Below are 16,033 nucleotides of genomic sequence, written 5' to 3'. Positions count from 1 at the left end.
CCGTAAATTGTCAGAAATTGACGTGGAATTTCTTAGGCAGTGTTCCCCCCATGCCTCCCCCCCATGGAATTCTAGGGGAGGCTTTAACATGTAAATGAACATGCTGTGAGCTATACAAATGCAAACCAGGGTTGCAGGGGGGGTTTTACCCCCCCTGCAACCCTGGGTAAGAAAATCTCTGATACAAAGAGATCAGGTATAGCCTCTTACATTTTAGCTTGAATTGATTTATTTAATTAAAGTATAGAGACCAAAACAGATCTTTAGCTGACAGAGCAATACATTTAGAGCAGTAATTATTTTTTTTTAAATTTGCATTTAAGATAAAAAATAAAATGTTGTCTGTCAATATGCTCAATTCACAATTACTTAAGTGGAAAAGTTTCAAGAAATGATTCTGAGATGATTCACTTTATAACATGGCGCATTATCCTGTTGGAAGTAGCCATCAGAAGATTGGTACACTGTGGTCATAAGGTCATAGGTCAGCATGCTAAATTGGTTTTAAGTGGCCCAAAGTGTGGCAATAAATATCCTCCAAATAGATGGTAGAAATAGATCAGGCCCAGTATAGCCTAATTATAGACTCTTACATTTTAGCTTGAATTGATTTATTTAATTAAAGTACGCTAGATTACTGTGTATGCAAATGTTATGTAAAAGAAAATACACAAAATAATTTACTTCAAAAATTAGTTTTAATCAGAATCAGTTGGCTGTAATGGTTGATTTTTTTTTTTAGATTTCCACTTTTTTTTTTTTTTGTTATTGAATATATAAGAAAACAATAACAATCTCAAACAACAAGTCAATAACAAATATTTCAATACAAGAAGAAATATCACAACTCCTGCTTTTGAAAAATAAAATTAAATGCACAGGCTGGAACAAAGTATAAAATAAAATAAATAAAAATAAATAAAATAATAATAGGGTTTAAAGTAAATTAATCAGAGGGGACTACCAACTGAAATTCTTCAATTAACTCAAACAATTTAATTGCATTTAAATTCTGCATCTTTCTCAGACATCTTTTGAAAAGGGAAAGTTCATTTTTGAGAGCAGAGATTGAGAGGGAGCATTTTGCATAGCGACATTTATGGATATAATACTTTGTTACAATTATTAGAATATTGATTAAAAATTCCAAATTTTTTTTCTTTAATGGATAAACCGAATTGAATGTTTTGCCAGGAAATAAAATCTAAATTTATTGTTTTAGAAGACAGAAAGGTTCGAAGTTGATCCCATAAGTTTAATACTTCTTTACATTCATAAAAAAGATGTTTAGTTGTTTCCAATTGAGTTGTACAAAAGCCACAATTCTCAACATTAAACTTAAATCTCTCTCTTAAAAACTCATTTGAAGGATATATGTTATTTATTATTTTAAATTGTAATTCTTTATATTTAGGAGGAATTGGGAATTTCAAATAATTTGTCCTAATTTTGACTATCATAGATTTCTTAAAATTTTGTTAGAGAGCTGTGCTTTTTGTTCTTCCTGGGTACATATTATTTATAGAATATTGATTCAAAAACTTGTTGTTGCATTTATTATCTCTAATGTCCACCTGCTCAAATTCAATCTTATGGAGACAAACAATTGCAATTGCAAACAATTTATAGGTGCATTACCGCCACCTTCCAGAATGGAGCGACGCGAGCTCTTCTCGCGAGTCCTTCCGTATAACAATGACGTCGTATGTGATTGGAGGAGCCTGATGAGCCTTCGGCCCCATCGTCCAATCACGTGTGAGCTTTTGTGCACTACGACTTCTCGCGAGACCAGCATATTAGCAGACATGTTTGTGTTACTACATTTAGAAGAACTTCATCTCCATTTACCGTGTTTGTATTTTGTTGTTACGTGAACAATGGCTGCACGACGTCTCGCGTTCAACTCGCCTCCAACTGCTCTTAGTCCACAACTTTCGGCCAGCCCGCAGACTGACGAGAAGAAACTGCTGATTGCTATCAGCGGACTGTCTCGTCAGCTTGCCCAACATACTGCCGACATGAATGAACGCCTCACTCAGCTGGAGAATTCGATGCGCTCCAGGTTGTAGTCCATAGAGGACAAGATGGCGGCTCTGCAGTCGAGCAACTTTGCAGGATATACGAACTCGAGGAAGAGAAGACGGGTGAACAACGCCACGCTAGCGGTAAATATATGTTCGATTACTGGTAGCTATGCTAAAAGCAGCCTAGCTTAGCTAGGCAAGCTAAAGACAACCTAGCCTAGCTAGGTAAGCTAAAAGCAGCCTAGCCTAAAGCTTTATTAAAGTGTATTTTTTCTGATTCACAGGAAGCAATATGCCGTCTTAACAACTCGGAAACTAATTGCAGGCGCTATGAACCGGAGCAGGGGTAAGGTTTAAAGAATATGCGGTGAAAGGACATGGATACGGATGGATACCGACCATAGCTGTACTTTTTTTTTTTTTTTTCACAGACTACAGTCGCCTCACAATGAGGCGGTGACCTCCTATTTGCTCGGATTTGCACGATGTTGATAAAGACGACATTGTGTGTAAGTGACTTGTTTTAATGTTTTCTCCTTCCTTGTTACTGTGACTTGCGTTTGATTTTTTTTTTGTATTCATACCACTCTCATTTAATTGTTTTCCAGCTGCCTGTAAGACGTATTATGAGACGGTATGCAGGAGCTTCAGATACACGCTGCTAGCCAGCACGCTGCGTGCGGAGGCCGCCAGGCTATCTGCTCGGAGTCGGGCCAGAAGAAAGAGAGTAAGACTTTATTTGGTGACTATTTTTCAGGTGCATTGATAGATGTGTTGTGTCCATATGCAGTGCGCTGATTCATTGTTTTTTTTTCAGCTGCTGAAGGCGAGGCAGAGTGTGCTATCAGATGAGGAAGTGGAACTCTGTAAGTCCGCCACCGTCGACCTCATGTCCGACGAAGAAGATGGCGTCGTCGGCGGTGTCTCTGGATGGATTGTACGGTCGCCGCCATTTCGTAGGCCGGATCTCACTGAACTCTGTGTTAAGCTGCAGTCCCGGTTAGAAGCGATGCCGAAGTACAGGGCCACGCACAGTAGGCGTCTGCACATCGGACCTGCCTCGGAGGGAATGCTGCCTGTTACCTCCAACCCCGAGGAAGCAAACGGACCGTTCACGGAGTTGTAATTTTTAGATACGCATGTGTTTGGATACGCGTTGTATATAGTTGGGTGTGTTTTAATAAAGCTCTTTCTTTGCATAAACAGCTTCCTGGCAAATCTTCATTTCCTGTATAAATTCATTCATGTCCTTGATGGTAGCATAATAATTGTGTAGTAGTGTAGGATAACATAAATACACAGCATATGAATGAATAAATATATGAATGAATAAATATATGAATATATATATATATATATGAATGAATAAATATATATATGAATAAATATATATGTAAATATATATATATATGCCAACCAATCACGAGCGACTTTACTTGTTTAAAAAGAAGTGGTTCCGTCCAATACTCAGTAAGAAAATTAAAGCCTGGCATGGCCACGTGTGGTTTTGCTGCCAATCACAAGCGATTTCACTTGTTTGAGAATAGTGGTTTCAGCCAATACTGAGAAGGTTATTCAAGCCAGACCTGGCCAGCCGCGCGGGTTTGCTGCATTCATATGCTAATTAGGGCCATTAGTACAGCTGATCGCTCTCCACATACGTCAGAGTCCGTTTCCGACAATTTGTGGCACGACAAACGCGGACAAGCACGGGTTGCAAATTGTCGGAAACTGACGAAAATCAGGCAGATCTGCGGGAGTTTACGGGGGTTTACGGGGACGAAAATCTCACTTTTCATGCAGTGGGAGGCCCCCTTAAAAAGCACAAAATCACTTAATTCTGATATCAAGTGAAAGGATATTTATGTATATTGTTTATTTAGATTATTTTATTTTCATATAGGTAACAACACATAAATTATAATGAATTTATAACATAAATATAAACGTAAATTTAAAAGAGATAAATAAAATAAACTATAATTACCATGTAAAACAACATACATTACCTGTCTAATTTAACTTTTAGAAAAAATATTTTCAAAAATAAAGTCACATCTTTTAAAAATAAATGTTAAAATGTATTTTTGATTTTGTAATGGGATATTTAATTGTACATTTTGTATTAGACTAGTAAATAAATGTTACGTCTACTTATTTTATGGTACATTTAATTATTTCATACAGAATTTTGTCGTTAATTATATTTTTTTATATCACAAGGATTATTAAAAAGCATATTGGACCCCCACTTTGGGAGCCCCTGTTCCAGAAGAAGGGTCTCATCTAATATACTATAAGCAATGTGCTATTTCCTTGCTTTTGTGTTATTCTTTTGTTATGTCCTCCATAACCATGTACTGACCATTCCTAAATGTTTAGAGATTATACTGTAAAAGTTATGGAATATTTCCAACCTCTTGGCATCAGGACTCTTATAAACTAAAAAAAATAAATCCTCTTAAAGAATTATCCAAAGTTGAGAAAGGTGAATCATCTGTTTTATGTATAAAAAGTCTCCTGTTAAAATCCTCACCGTTTTCCCTGTGTGAGTATTCTGTGCCCATGATGGAGCATCTGCGAAACACCATCTTGTTCTCAGTAAGGGTGCCTGTCTTGTCTGAGAAGACGTATTCAATCTGCCCAAGGTCCTCCGTGATGTTCAGAGCCCGACATTGCACACGGCTGTCCGTCTCCTCATCGTACAGGTCCATATCGTTAGTAATGAAGAAGATCTGTCCGACTTTCACCAGCTCAATAGACACGTAGAGAGAGATGGGAATCAGGATCTGGGAGGTGGTGGAAAATAACACACAGAGGGGGAAGGAAAAAACAAAACAGACACAAGAGTTAGTTTAATGAGTTTAAACTTAATAAGAACATCCTTTTTTTTAAAGCAATGTCTGTCAGACACCTGAAGAAGGATGATCATTGTGAAAAACATGTGGAAACTTGTAAGACTGGGATCATCCAGGTGACCGTTGCTGTCAGGAACCAGGAAAGGGGGCACGTCAGGTAGTGACTTCAACCATAAATAGTGACCTGCATGGGTAAAGACGGGTTAATTGATTATACTAATTGATAAACAGACAGATAATTCTGGCCTCCTTCCCATCTCTGCGTTAAATTTATATGTAGGCATGTTTAAAATTGTAAATATGATGTTTCCCTCCCATAAATTTAGATGCATGTAGTAGCTCCTTGTTTTAGTGATGTAATTCTTTACCAAATGCTCCAATGAGGCACATAGTCAAGAGGAGAATGAGGCAGAAGAAGACGTCTACATTCAGCTTCCGTTCCAGTTTGCTTCGCTTGTATCTTGACCCATTGTTGTTGAGCATGGATTTGGTCTCATGACCTTAAAAATATCAGGAGAAAGTTGTTAGTTATGCAAACACACATCCCCACACACAAAAACAATAAAATAAAACAAGGTAAATATATAATAATATATAATATATGGTGCCGTTTTCCTGAAAATCTTTGTCTTTTCTTTTCTTTTCTTTTTTTTCTTTTTTTTTGCACAACTTAAGTTTCAAACCTTTCTAATTGCTTTTGCTGATATCTGAATCTGTATACATACTTCTGGTAACTTAGCTTTGATTGTTGCATTACGAACATGAATCAAACTAATGAGTTATAAAACATTAAGCAAATTATGATTATATTTTAACTAATTTTTATTCATGTTTAATCTATTAAAACATGAATAATTAGAAATATGATTAGCTGTATGAATTTTTTTTTATTTTAAATGTAAACACAGTGAGTCGGATTGTTTATGTGTGATTTTTGCAAATCCTAACTCAATATGGAAGTTTTAGAATGCTAACATTAACAACAGGCAGCACACAACGAGAACTTCACAAAAATCACAGGAATGTATTTTATGATGGGAAATAAATAGTGACAGTAAAACAACTGAACTACTGCAGAAAAAACAACAACTTTATGAGCGATTTAAAGCCCAGTAAGACTGCTAATTCTGTAAATTCAGATTTTAAGTATAGTAGCATTTGCACTGGAAATCTAGCTGCCATGTTGTTTGGCTAGTATTAAAATTAAAATGACTTAACAGCTCCATAGCTGCAATTCCCCTGTACATTTATCCAGCAAAGATTAAAGTGTTTTTATACCTTTTTCTATTTTTAAATTTTATGTCTGTTGCTTAACTACTGATGAAACAGGTGATCAGGAGTTCATTGTTTGAGTCAAGGAATTCTGATTAATACCTTAAAAAAAGGCATTTACTTTGTATGTACCAAGTTATTAGAGGTTCAGAATATATTTTACCAGAAGTGTCAAGTAACGAAGTACAAATAGTTTGATACTGTACTTAAGTAAATTTTTTTAGCTATCTACACTTTACTCCATTACTTATTTTTCTTCCTGCTTGACTCCTGACTTCTACTCATTACATTTTCACACAAGTATCTGTACTTTCTAATCCTTACATTTTTAAAACAAACGTCACTCGTTATTCTTGGCTTCGGTTTAATGTTTATAAATATTTATTTCACGTCATGTGCGCCATCCAATGCAGATCATTGGCTCCATCCACATCTAGTGAAAACTAGTGTAATTGGATGAGTCATATAACGCAAACACTCATTAGTTTGCTAAAAGAAATCATCAGAAGCAAGCAGGTGTTCTTCAAACTGCAAGTGTGAATTGTCTATGCCATGCTACAAAGATAGATTCAGAAAAAGATGTTGAAATGTCTGAAAGGTCGAACACAGGCGAGAGCGTATCGGGAGACGGAGACCAACAAGACCTCCCTCATCCTTGGCCCTATCTCAAAGAATTTTTCAAAATAGTCGTAAAATTGAGCTTTCAATTTTTATAATGGCATCTGTCTGTTTTTTTTTTAGGTTAGTTTATACTTTTATACTTTAAGTAGTTTTTGGAGCACATACTTTTTAAATTTTACTAGACTAAAGAGGTCCCGTTGCAGTAACTGTACTACTACTTAAGTAATAAATGTGTGTACTTTTGACACCTCTGTATTTTAAATATGTTTATATCTGTTTTCTGTTTTAAAAAATGTCTCTATAAAACTGTTTGTTTCATTTGATGAGCTGTCAAATTAAAAATATGCCAGTATAAGGCTGCTGTTCCCTTTTATTTTCATGGCCTATACTTGAAGAAGAGCCTGGACGAGTAGCCAGGTGATAAGAAAACTCTTAAAGAGGGTTTTGTGACAGAAAGAAAACACTTTGTAAACCTGCTGTATACATTACAAACATGAGAAACTCTAAATAGTCAAAAAACACAATCTTTGCATAAGCTGTGTAAAAAAGACACAAAACATTTTTTGCCTTCATTTTAACTATTAAATCTCACTTAACTTTAACTCTATGTCTTTTATTAATCATTTATAGTAGTTATTTGTTACATGTGACGAAAAAATACTTCTTTTACAATCAGAAGTTTACACATACTAACATCAGCATGCCTCAAGTCAAACTTGGGAAAGCCCTGATGAAAATGTCACGGCTTTGATTTTGAGTTCATTGCAGGCTCGCGGTAGGACGTGTTTCACACACTGCTAATCTCGCTAATCTTTTGTCATCTGTCTTCATTGAAAAAATCCAAACAGATTAGGTCAGAAGAGAACTACTGACCTCCTTTAGTCCGGTCCACCTATAGGTAGAAATTCCAGATGCCTGAAGGCATCATCTATTTGAACAATTTTAAATACTACTCCTGCATGGGCTGAAAGGCCACACAAGGAAAGAATCTAATAGTCAACATTGCAAAATAGAAAGCCACATTACAGTTAATCTAGAAAATGCCCCTAAAAAAAAGAGAAAAGAAAAAAAAAAATAACACAAACATTGACATATTTCGGTTATGTGCTGTTACATTTGTAGAAAAAAGCTTAAAATGGGAGTATAATTTGCAAACAAAATGTTGTGTTTTTTTTTGTTTTTTTTGGGGACGTTCTTTGCTGTAGGGGCAACCGGCACGTTTCACAAATTAGATGGCAGGATGAAGACAGACTCGAAGCAACATCTCAAGGAACTTTGGGTATAAATGGCACACAAACATCCGAGCTGATTTCTATGACACTGACCACAAGCGTAGTGCAAAATTAGTGGATAGCTATAAAGGTGTCCCAGCAAGATGGCCTGCAAACCTCACTTAATTACACAAGTTCTGTCAGGAAACATTGACCAAAACTCTAGCAAATATTACTAAAAGAAACATAACAGGCTGTAGGTAAATGTCTGAAAAAGAATCCGCGTAAAAGATCTAATTAACTATTAAGGGATTTAGTTGATATAAATGTTTCTGGTAACCCTCAGTCTCCTAAAACAGGAAAACTTGACCTTGATTTATTTGTTAATCCTTAAGGGGAAGAAAAGTGAGGTCTTTTTACACAATGTATGTAAAAATATCTGATTGTGACTGTATGACGTAAGGTAAAAAAGAAGAAAACATGTATGTTTAAATGTTGAGGCCTAAGGCATTTAGTAAGTTGTGAAATTACCTGCATACACCACGAAGCCAACTGCATGATTGGTGTTTCTCATAGTGCAGCCTCGCAGCAGCAAACTCTCAATGCTGGCGCCCACCTTGTCTTTATCAGGCTTCTCTCTGGGAAAGGGACAGTGACAATCCTTTTTACTGTCAGGACTTGTTAGATATTCATTACTGCTGACTTATTCCCCATCGCCTGTAGGAGCGGTCAGCCCTGGCCGCTCCTACAGGCGGCCAGGGCTGACCGCCTGTAGGAGCTGTGCTGCCCAGGAAAATTGATTATAGTCTATTATAGCCCCAATGATGTGTCTGCTATTATTGAGAAGTCCAATGTGGAGGTTGGAATTAGTTTCCAGGCTTCTTGGGGATTTTTTTGCTTTTTTTTTTATGTGTGCCAAATGTGTGTTTATACTTACACAAAACACTTGAAATGATTCAGATTGTTGTTGGGTTTTTCACAAACCACAACAGCATTGAAGCTCTCGGGCTCAAATCCAGGATTCTGGTGAAAAAAATCAAAGCAACCTTATTACTTTATGAATGAAAGCCTTTTATTTGCAGCTTAATCTGAACTTCAAAAGCAACACAGTGACATCTGATTTAGGCTACCATACAGCTTCAAAGTATGTAAACTTAGAGTGTATTTTCCGTTTTCAGTTGTGTTCTTCCACATAACGGCAGCATCAGTGGTAAGATCAGGATAGTCAAAAATGTTTCTTACCAATGGACAAATTCCTGAAACAACCGTCCTTTGCTTCAGGTTGGTTTCCCCGTCCAGGTTGGCAGTCTCAATGTGGCAAACACCGTTAGGGTCCGATGAATAGAGGAGGAGCAGGTCTGCTGGGATGATCTCGTTGCAAAGTACCTTCACAAAATCCCCCACCTGTACATCCTTCCAACACCTCTCCACATACCGTTTCTCCCTCCTGCAGACAAAAAAATCATGCATCACCCATCGAAGAACAGGTCGGCTTTCATGTAGCCTGCCTCGCAAAAGCATTTCTTCTGATTGAAATTGACCACATTTTCTCTTGTAGCAACCTTGGAATGTCACTGAAGTTTATAGAGCTCTTATAGGATAGATCAACACAGAGAAAAGGGAGGAAAATTATATATTTTTTCAAAGTTTTTTTTAATAGATACATAAAACTCTGAAAATCACATACTGAGTTTTAGATCGATATGTTTCAAGAACTGTTGTTTCTGTAATTGCAGCTGCAAATGTTTTGGAGCACATCGAGAGAATGAAGGCTTTTCACATTCTTCCTTCATAGGTAGCTCAGGTGGAGGATATCTATATACAACCAGCTACAGGTTACCATTCAGAACTTTGAGTGGGACAGTTTAACACAAGAGTAAGCTTTGGCCTAAACCAGGGGTCCCAAACCACTGGGCCACAGACTTTTCCCAGGCCATGGACCTGTTGACGAGGTTCCCAAACATTTCAGTCAATCATCTCCGATAAAATACATATAATTACTTTACTCTACATATAGAGTAAAGAAAATCTATCATTTAAAAAAAATATTTTTTAATAACATTTAATTATTTAACCATTTTTCAATTTAATGTAGTAATTATTAATAACAACTATCGAAATGTTTATTTGAATCACTTCGGAAACAAACAGACATACAAATAAATACATACATGTTTTCAACTTTAGAGGCAACATTGATTGATTTTATGACATATTTCGGCTCTTCAAGGATCACATTACATTGATTGTAAAAATTAATTAGCAACACCCCTCATTTGGTGTCTTGCGACCCCCTAGAGGATTCCCGAACCACATATTAGAAACTCTACCCCTATCGTATTTTAGTTGCAATCAATGAACTGCAACCTAATTTTTTTTATTTTAAAAAAAGCATCTGTATGCTTCCATAATGTTGTCCAACCAAGCAGTAATTTGCTGCTCGACATCTTGTGAAAGATGATTTTCAAGTTGCTTATTTTTTCTAGTTAGCTGTGGATCTCTGCAGCTCCTCAGGCGTTTCCCCAAAGCTCACGGCTCTTTTTCCTTCTCTCTTTACCTGGACTGTAATTTCAGGTTTGGTAGCTTTGCAGTTTCCACTTTATTGGATTGAACAGGCTCTATGAGATGCTTTCTTTCTCACCTGTCTGATGTGTTTCTGGTACCTATTACGTATTTTTTTCCCCACTAAGATTCTCTATCAAACCTCTGAGGCCTTTAGGGTGCAACTGAATAGTTTTATGTTTGTATTAGATATGTATTATTTTTTGATAAGACAAAATATAGAAAGATTTAAAGGCAATACTTGTGCAAAGCATTGTACAGGAAAAAAACATCATATTATCTAAAAATATTTAATAATTTGCCAAAATCCTTTCATAAGCTGATTTACTTTAAAGGATTAAAGAAAAGGAGCAACACCTCTAAACTCCATAAACACCAAAGTAAAATGAACGGAAAGAATAACAACTGTGTTGTTGACTTTAGATGGTGGCACATTACATTTGCAGTGCTATGGTATGCTGTTGGGTGAAAAATGCTGCCCTGAACTTTGTGATCAGGCACCTTTTCTTTACAGAGTGTTTTGCATTATGATTGGAACCAGTGTGTCAAGCTGTCTGAGCACCGGGAACAGAAAGCTGAAAGTATGCTGCCCTGCATGTAAGACCTGATAGGTTAGTTACCGCTGCACACCACACCTCTCTCTCAACAAAGCCAGGAGGGGAGCTTCATGTATTTTTAGGATGCCATTTTCATCCCCTTACATACATTACAGTACTTTCAAAAACTGTTTGCGTGCGTCAGACAGTCTGTGTTTAGTTTTGAATTACGCATGATCCTCTTAGAGTAAAAAAAGTCTTTTTTTTGTGCTTGACAAAAGTCATAAGTCCTTTCTAATGTACTTTCCATACAGTTTTAAAGTAGTGGTTTTATATTACAACCTATTTAACTTTATTCTATAATTCATCTGGGTGTCTAAATTTCTTAGCAGTAATGTCTTTACTAATGAAAAAATAAGCAAAGTACTGATTTTAAATGGGGGGTTATTACATTTCCACATGAGGTAACCTTCGTGGAAACTTTTTGTTTATTTTACTTAAAACTACAATTTTCTTTATTATTTAAGCACACACAGAACAATGTTCTGTTGGGTCTGGGCTGAGTATGAAGAAACAAAGCCGTAAAACCAACAACATTCTTAGAGGTACATAAATAACAAAGCACATGTCACTAAGACTAGTTAACATGAAGGTAAAAGTTGGTGAAGTGAAATATAAAAAAAATTATGTAAGCATTAAACTTTTGTACCATGCACTATTAAAGAAATAAGAAAGTCAAGTGTTTGCAAAGATTTTGTAAGAACTAACCCATGTGTGACTTCCTAGGTTTAAACTGTTTTCATGTTGACAGACATTTTAAAGATGAATAAAAGATTAATTTGATTTTTGTTGATGATATCTATTTTACTTTCCCTCCTGACATTTTTCCTCCAAACATACGTATAAAAGGCTAGAAAGTTTTCACCAACCCTGATTTTAAAAATCCGAAATGGCTGCCGCATATTCCAAATAGCGTGATAGGTATGATGATAAACTGCTTATTTTAAGTGGATTTCTTTCACAATCTCTTGAACAGTTTCCCTATGATTTGAATAGAACAAAGTTCTGCTTAGATGCAATAGGATATTATCTTAAGCTTTATAAGTGTACATAACATTTATCTTATCTGTCTTGGGGCTTTTTCCAGATTAAAGTTCTGGGGTAAATGAGAGGCAACAGAAGTTTGTTTTTGCTTCAGTGATAACTAGTTTAAACATTCTCTAATTCCCTATATTCATGGGAATCTTAAGTTTGAAGCAAAGTATTTATTTAAAGTAGATAATTCTTCTCACTTTTACTTAATTGGTGTTAGTTAATAAAATATCCTGATAGAGACTATAATTTCCTCTAAGCTTTACTAAAGGTAATTGAAGTACCACAGTTTGAGAATAATGTATCTCATTACAAATTGATAACTGAGCATTTTGGGATGATATGCTTGTCTGATTATTTGAGAACTCAAAAGAGATGAGAGCATGAAGTCTGCTTTATGCTGTGAAAAGAAAATCAGAAGCAGTTGCCAGAAGCAAAATTAACTTAGCTCTGCATTAAGATGCCAGACATCTGACTAAGTCTAAAGATGACAATGGAATGATTTTATTTATATAATATTTGCACAGTGAGTGGTTGAAAAAAAGTGAAAATGTGAAGGTTTTAGAGCATATCTTGAAAAGGTGTGTGTCTTTATAAAAGAAGAGTATATCTTAATACAAAGAAGTGCAAAATAGCTTTAACAGATACTAGGTGTTACTTTCAGGCTATGTGCAAATGTGGTCTTTCAAACATCACTGAATACTTGTAAGGTAGTAACCGGTTTTAAAGATCACACTTAAAAGTTAAGTGGCATGCTTGAGCAAAGCTAGACTGACAAGTGTTTGAGATAGAAACAAAATTGGAACGATGGCCCATAAGATAAGGCTCTTCATGCTTCACCCGGAAAAATTCACACCTCTATGAAAACAATGACTATAAAAAATTTGATGGGAAATAGACCGGAATAAGGGCCAGTTTCTATCGTCCAACTGCATTTTACGTGGGCAAAACAAATGCTAAGCTGATAAAACTATTTAAATGACTTTAGATCCTGATTTTTTTTTAATTTAAATATTCAACTTTATTGCAAAATGAAAGTTTAGGACTTCTGGAAAACTCTCATAAACCTACTGAACATCTTTAAATCTCAGAGCACTAATATCTTAGATCCTGTGCTATGAGAAAACAAATGTCAGGCCATGTCTTAGCTTCATGTTAATTACTTTGGTTTATTTTATGTTTTTTTGGGAACATTTACTGTTTGTTGTTATATTTCTGCAAATAGTAGCACATTTGTAAGGAAACGGCCAGGGAATTTGAATGCAGAGATAATAAAATTAGTTTAGAGTCAGTGGTGATCAAATACCTCCACATCCTCCAGGATGTTAAGATTAATCAAAAACTCCCTTTAAAGTAGTTGAGAAGATGTAGGATCAGCTCAGGAGTGCTGTTTATTCCAGAGTGACTAACACAACCATACAGACTAGAATCAAATGCCGGTTGAACAATTGAAAGTCATCCCATAGGAGTGTGTGACCATGCAGTTGACCAGCTGTATTAGTTGTATATGGATCTTCCATTCAAGGCTTAAACTTTTGATTCATAGATGAATAAATTGAAAAAATTGCTTTGCATCTAATCATCCAGTCACATTATTGACACCAAATGAGAATTGGTTGTATAATCAGCAGCTTTGTTTTTGCAGAGAATATTCCAAGAAGCAACCCACATATTCAACTCTACTGCTCAACCCACAAATGCAGTTTCTTACAAATGTGGCTTAAAGAGAAATAAACCAGTGTTCCAACATTAGATTTATTGCCAAGAAGCAATGTAGCGACAAAGAAACGAAAATCTACCAAAAACAGATTTCCTGAGGAAGTTTATTAGCATACAGTGGATTTGGATTTATGATCAATCCTTTCCTTACTGTGTTCTCCCATTCACAGCAGGAAAAAAAAAAGGTTCTGAAAATGTCTGACACCTCTTGTGATTTTCTCTTTTTCACCATTCATTCAAAAATAGAACCTTACTGTCTCTGCTTACGCAATACTCGTATGAGGATTTCATCAAACATGTTCGCTGTGATGCTGTGAGATCTTGTATAATCTCCCACACATTCTCTATTTTTAAGTCAAAAATTCCCAAAGGTCTACTGAAACACAGAGGCGATGAAATACACAAACAAATACAGAGGATCCCAAACAGATGTACTGATGTGGTTTTTATACCTGCCTCATCATGCATGAATATGCAGAACAGAGAAACGTACCTGCTGTAGATTAAACATGGCAAGCTGTTGATCTTCCTGTCCGACTGGTACCTTCTAAAGTCCTCCCAGGCATCCTTCAGGGCCGTCAGACACATTATTACACAGATGGGGATCAGGCCCACCTCTGGCTGGAAAGCATTCACCACTGGAATAAAGTTCAGGATGGCCAAGCCAACAAAGTAGAGGTTTGCCATGCGGTGAAACTGTTCATAAAGGTTCATGGGAAGGAAAAACAGCAGAGAATATTTAGTGGTTTTGATGGTGTTGGATGGGAAGAAGCGATTGGGTTGCTTTGCCTTCTCCAGCCCTTCGTATGGCAGATTGGACACCAAGTTGCGGAGCTCTCTCTCCCTTGCCCTCTGACCTTGCAGAGCATCCCTCATAAGGGCCAGAGGGCTTCTCCACGTCATGGTTCCACAGTTTCTTTCACTTCCTTTCCTCACCAAAGATCCATTTCCACAAAACCTAAAGGACTTCAGGTCTAAGCCGTCATCTCCCTCAGTGATTCTCAGTCATTGTGTCAGGCCTGACTTAAAACAAGTAACAACATACCTCTCCAAAGACCGCCCTTTGCCTGTGACAGGTGTGTTTGCATTCCTTACTGTGGAGCTATTAGAGGAAAAAGGCAAGATGACTGAGCTGAGGACATCAGTGAGTTCTTAACAGGTTCACCTGATTTCAACAAAAAGAAGGAAGCTGAAAAAAAGTACTTCAGCTCCTCATTTTCTTCTAAATTTAAGCCAACATTGAAAATACACTGCAATGTATTTACCCTTAATTTGCATAGATAGCTAAAATATAAATTGTTTTATACCATCAGAAGAGAGTCTCAAACACTTGCTTAATTCAAGAATACAAGCAAAAAAAATTACTTACTTAGATTGACGTTGTTAGAAAATTAAAAACAAACCTAACGTGATACTAATCACCAATAAAACAGCTTTTTTTTTTTAACATTATAGTCCTTTTGATAAAGGACAGGTTTCCCCAAAGGATCTGTCTGCAGTGGATCATGAGATTTGAACTGACAAATATGGTGAGTAAACTGCTCTAATACAGACAGGAGGAGACTACCACAAACATTTTCATCCATCAGCTCTAGATTACACAGGATGTATGGTGACTTACAAAAGAGATCTAGATTAAGTTGTGTTATAATCCTAAAAGTACTTTAATGGCATCATATAAGCAAGTTTAAAGTGGGGTTAGATTATAAACAAGTATGGGGAGTATGCAAACCTATCAAGACAAGGTCATCAGCAGGAAACCACCCGCTGGAGGTGAAGTTGGCAGAGGTTCATCCTGAACAGCAAAAGCTACAATGAATCGATTTAGATTGCCAACCATAAGCTACGCCTAAATGTGATGGAGAATTTACTGAAAATAGAATTTGATGGATGCTCTTTATCCAATTTAACCCTTTATAGGGCAACTTACTGTTTTGATCACTTATAGATCGAGGTCCCCGGTCCCTCAGTGAGGTCTAGAAGCACAAGATCTATATCCAGCCATTCAGCAAAGATACTGCTACATGGCTGCACATTTAATTTGGCGTTTGACCAATTAAATGAGCCCTTGATTGATATATTACCTACTGTAAATTAAGTTGGGGAAAAAAGGTTAAAAAGCTGACTGAAAAGTTAAA

The 16,033-nt window shown here is 36.3% G+C and overlaps 1 protein-coding gene across 1 annotated transcript in view; it reads right to left on the bottom strand.

The window, feature by feature from the left end:
- The window catches only part of atp10b (ATPase phospholipid transporting 10B), a 28,582-nt gene extending 13,663 nt beyond the window's left edge, over positions 1–14,919 (bottom strand). The window contains exons 1-7 of the mRNA XM_038299174.1: positions 14,389–14,919; positions 9,229–9,433; positions 8,924–9,009; positions 8,518–8,624; positions 5,251–5,382; positions 4,939–5,066; positions 4,561–4,813 (exon numbers count right to left, since the gene is read on the bottom strand). Of these exons, the coding sequence (XP_038155102.1) occupies positions 4,561–4,813; positions 4,939–5,066; positions 5,251–5,382; positions 8,518–8,624; positions 8,924–9,009; positions 9,229–9,433; positions 14,389–14,798 (1,321 nt within the window). The 5' untranslated portion in view covers positions 14,799–14,919. The remainder of the gene's footprint in view (positions 1–4,560; positions 4,814–4,938; positions 5,067–5,250; positions 5,383–8,517; positions 8,625–8,923; positions 9,010–9,228; positions 9,434–14,388) is intronic.
- Positions 14,920–16,033: the final 1,114 nt, after the last annotated feature.

The sequence above is a fragment of the Cyprinodon tularosa genome, unplaced genomic scaffold, assembly GCF_016077235.1.
Source record: "Cyprinodon tularosa strain WSP-4 unplaced genomic scaffold, ASM1607723v1 ctg42, whole genome shotgun sequence".
In the NCBI taxonomy this organism is placed as follows: Eukaryota; Metazoa; Chordata; class Actinopteri; order Cyprinodontiformes; family Cyprinodontidae; genus Cyprinodon; species Cyprinodon tularosa.
This window is presented reverse-complemented; position numbering and strand designations above follow the sequence as displayed.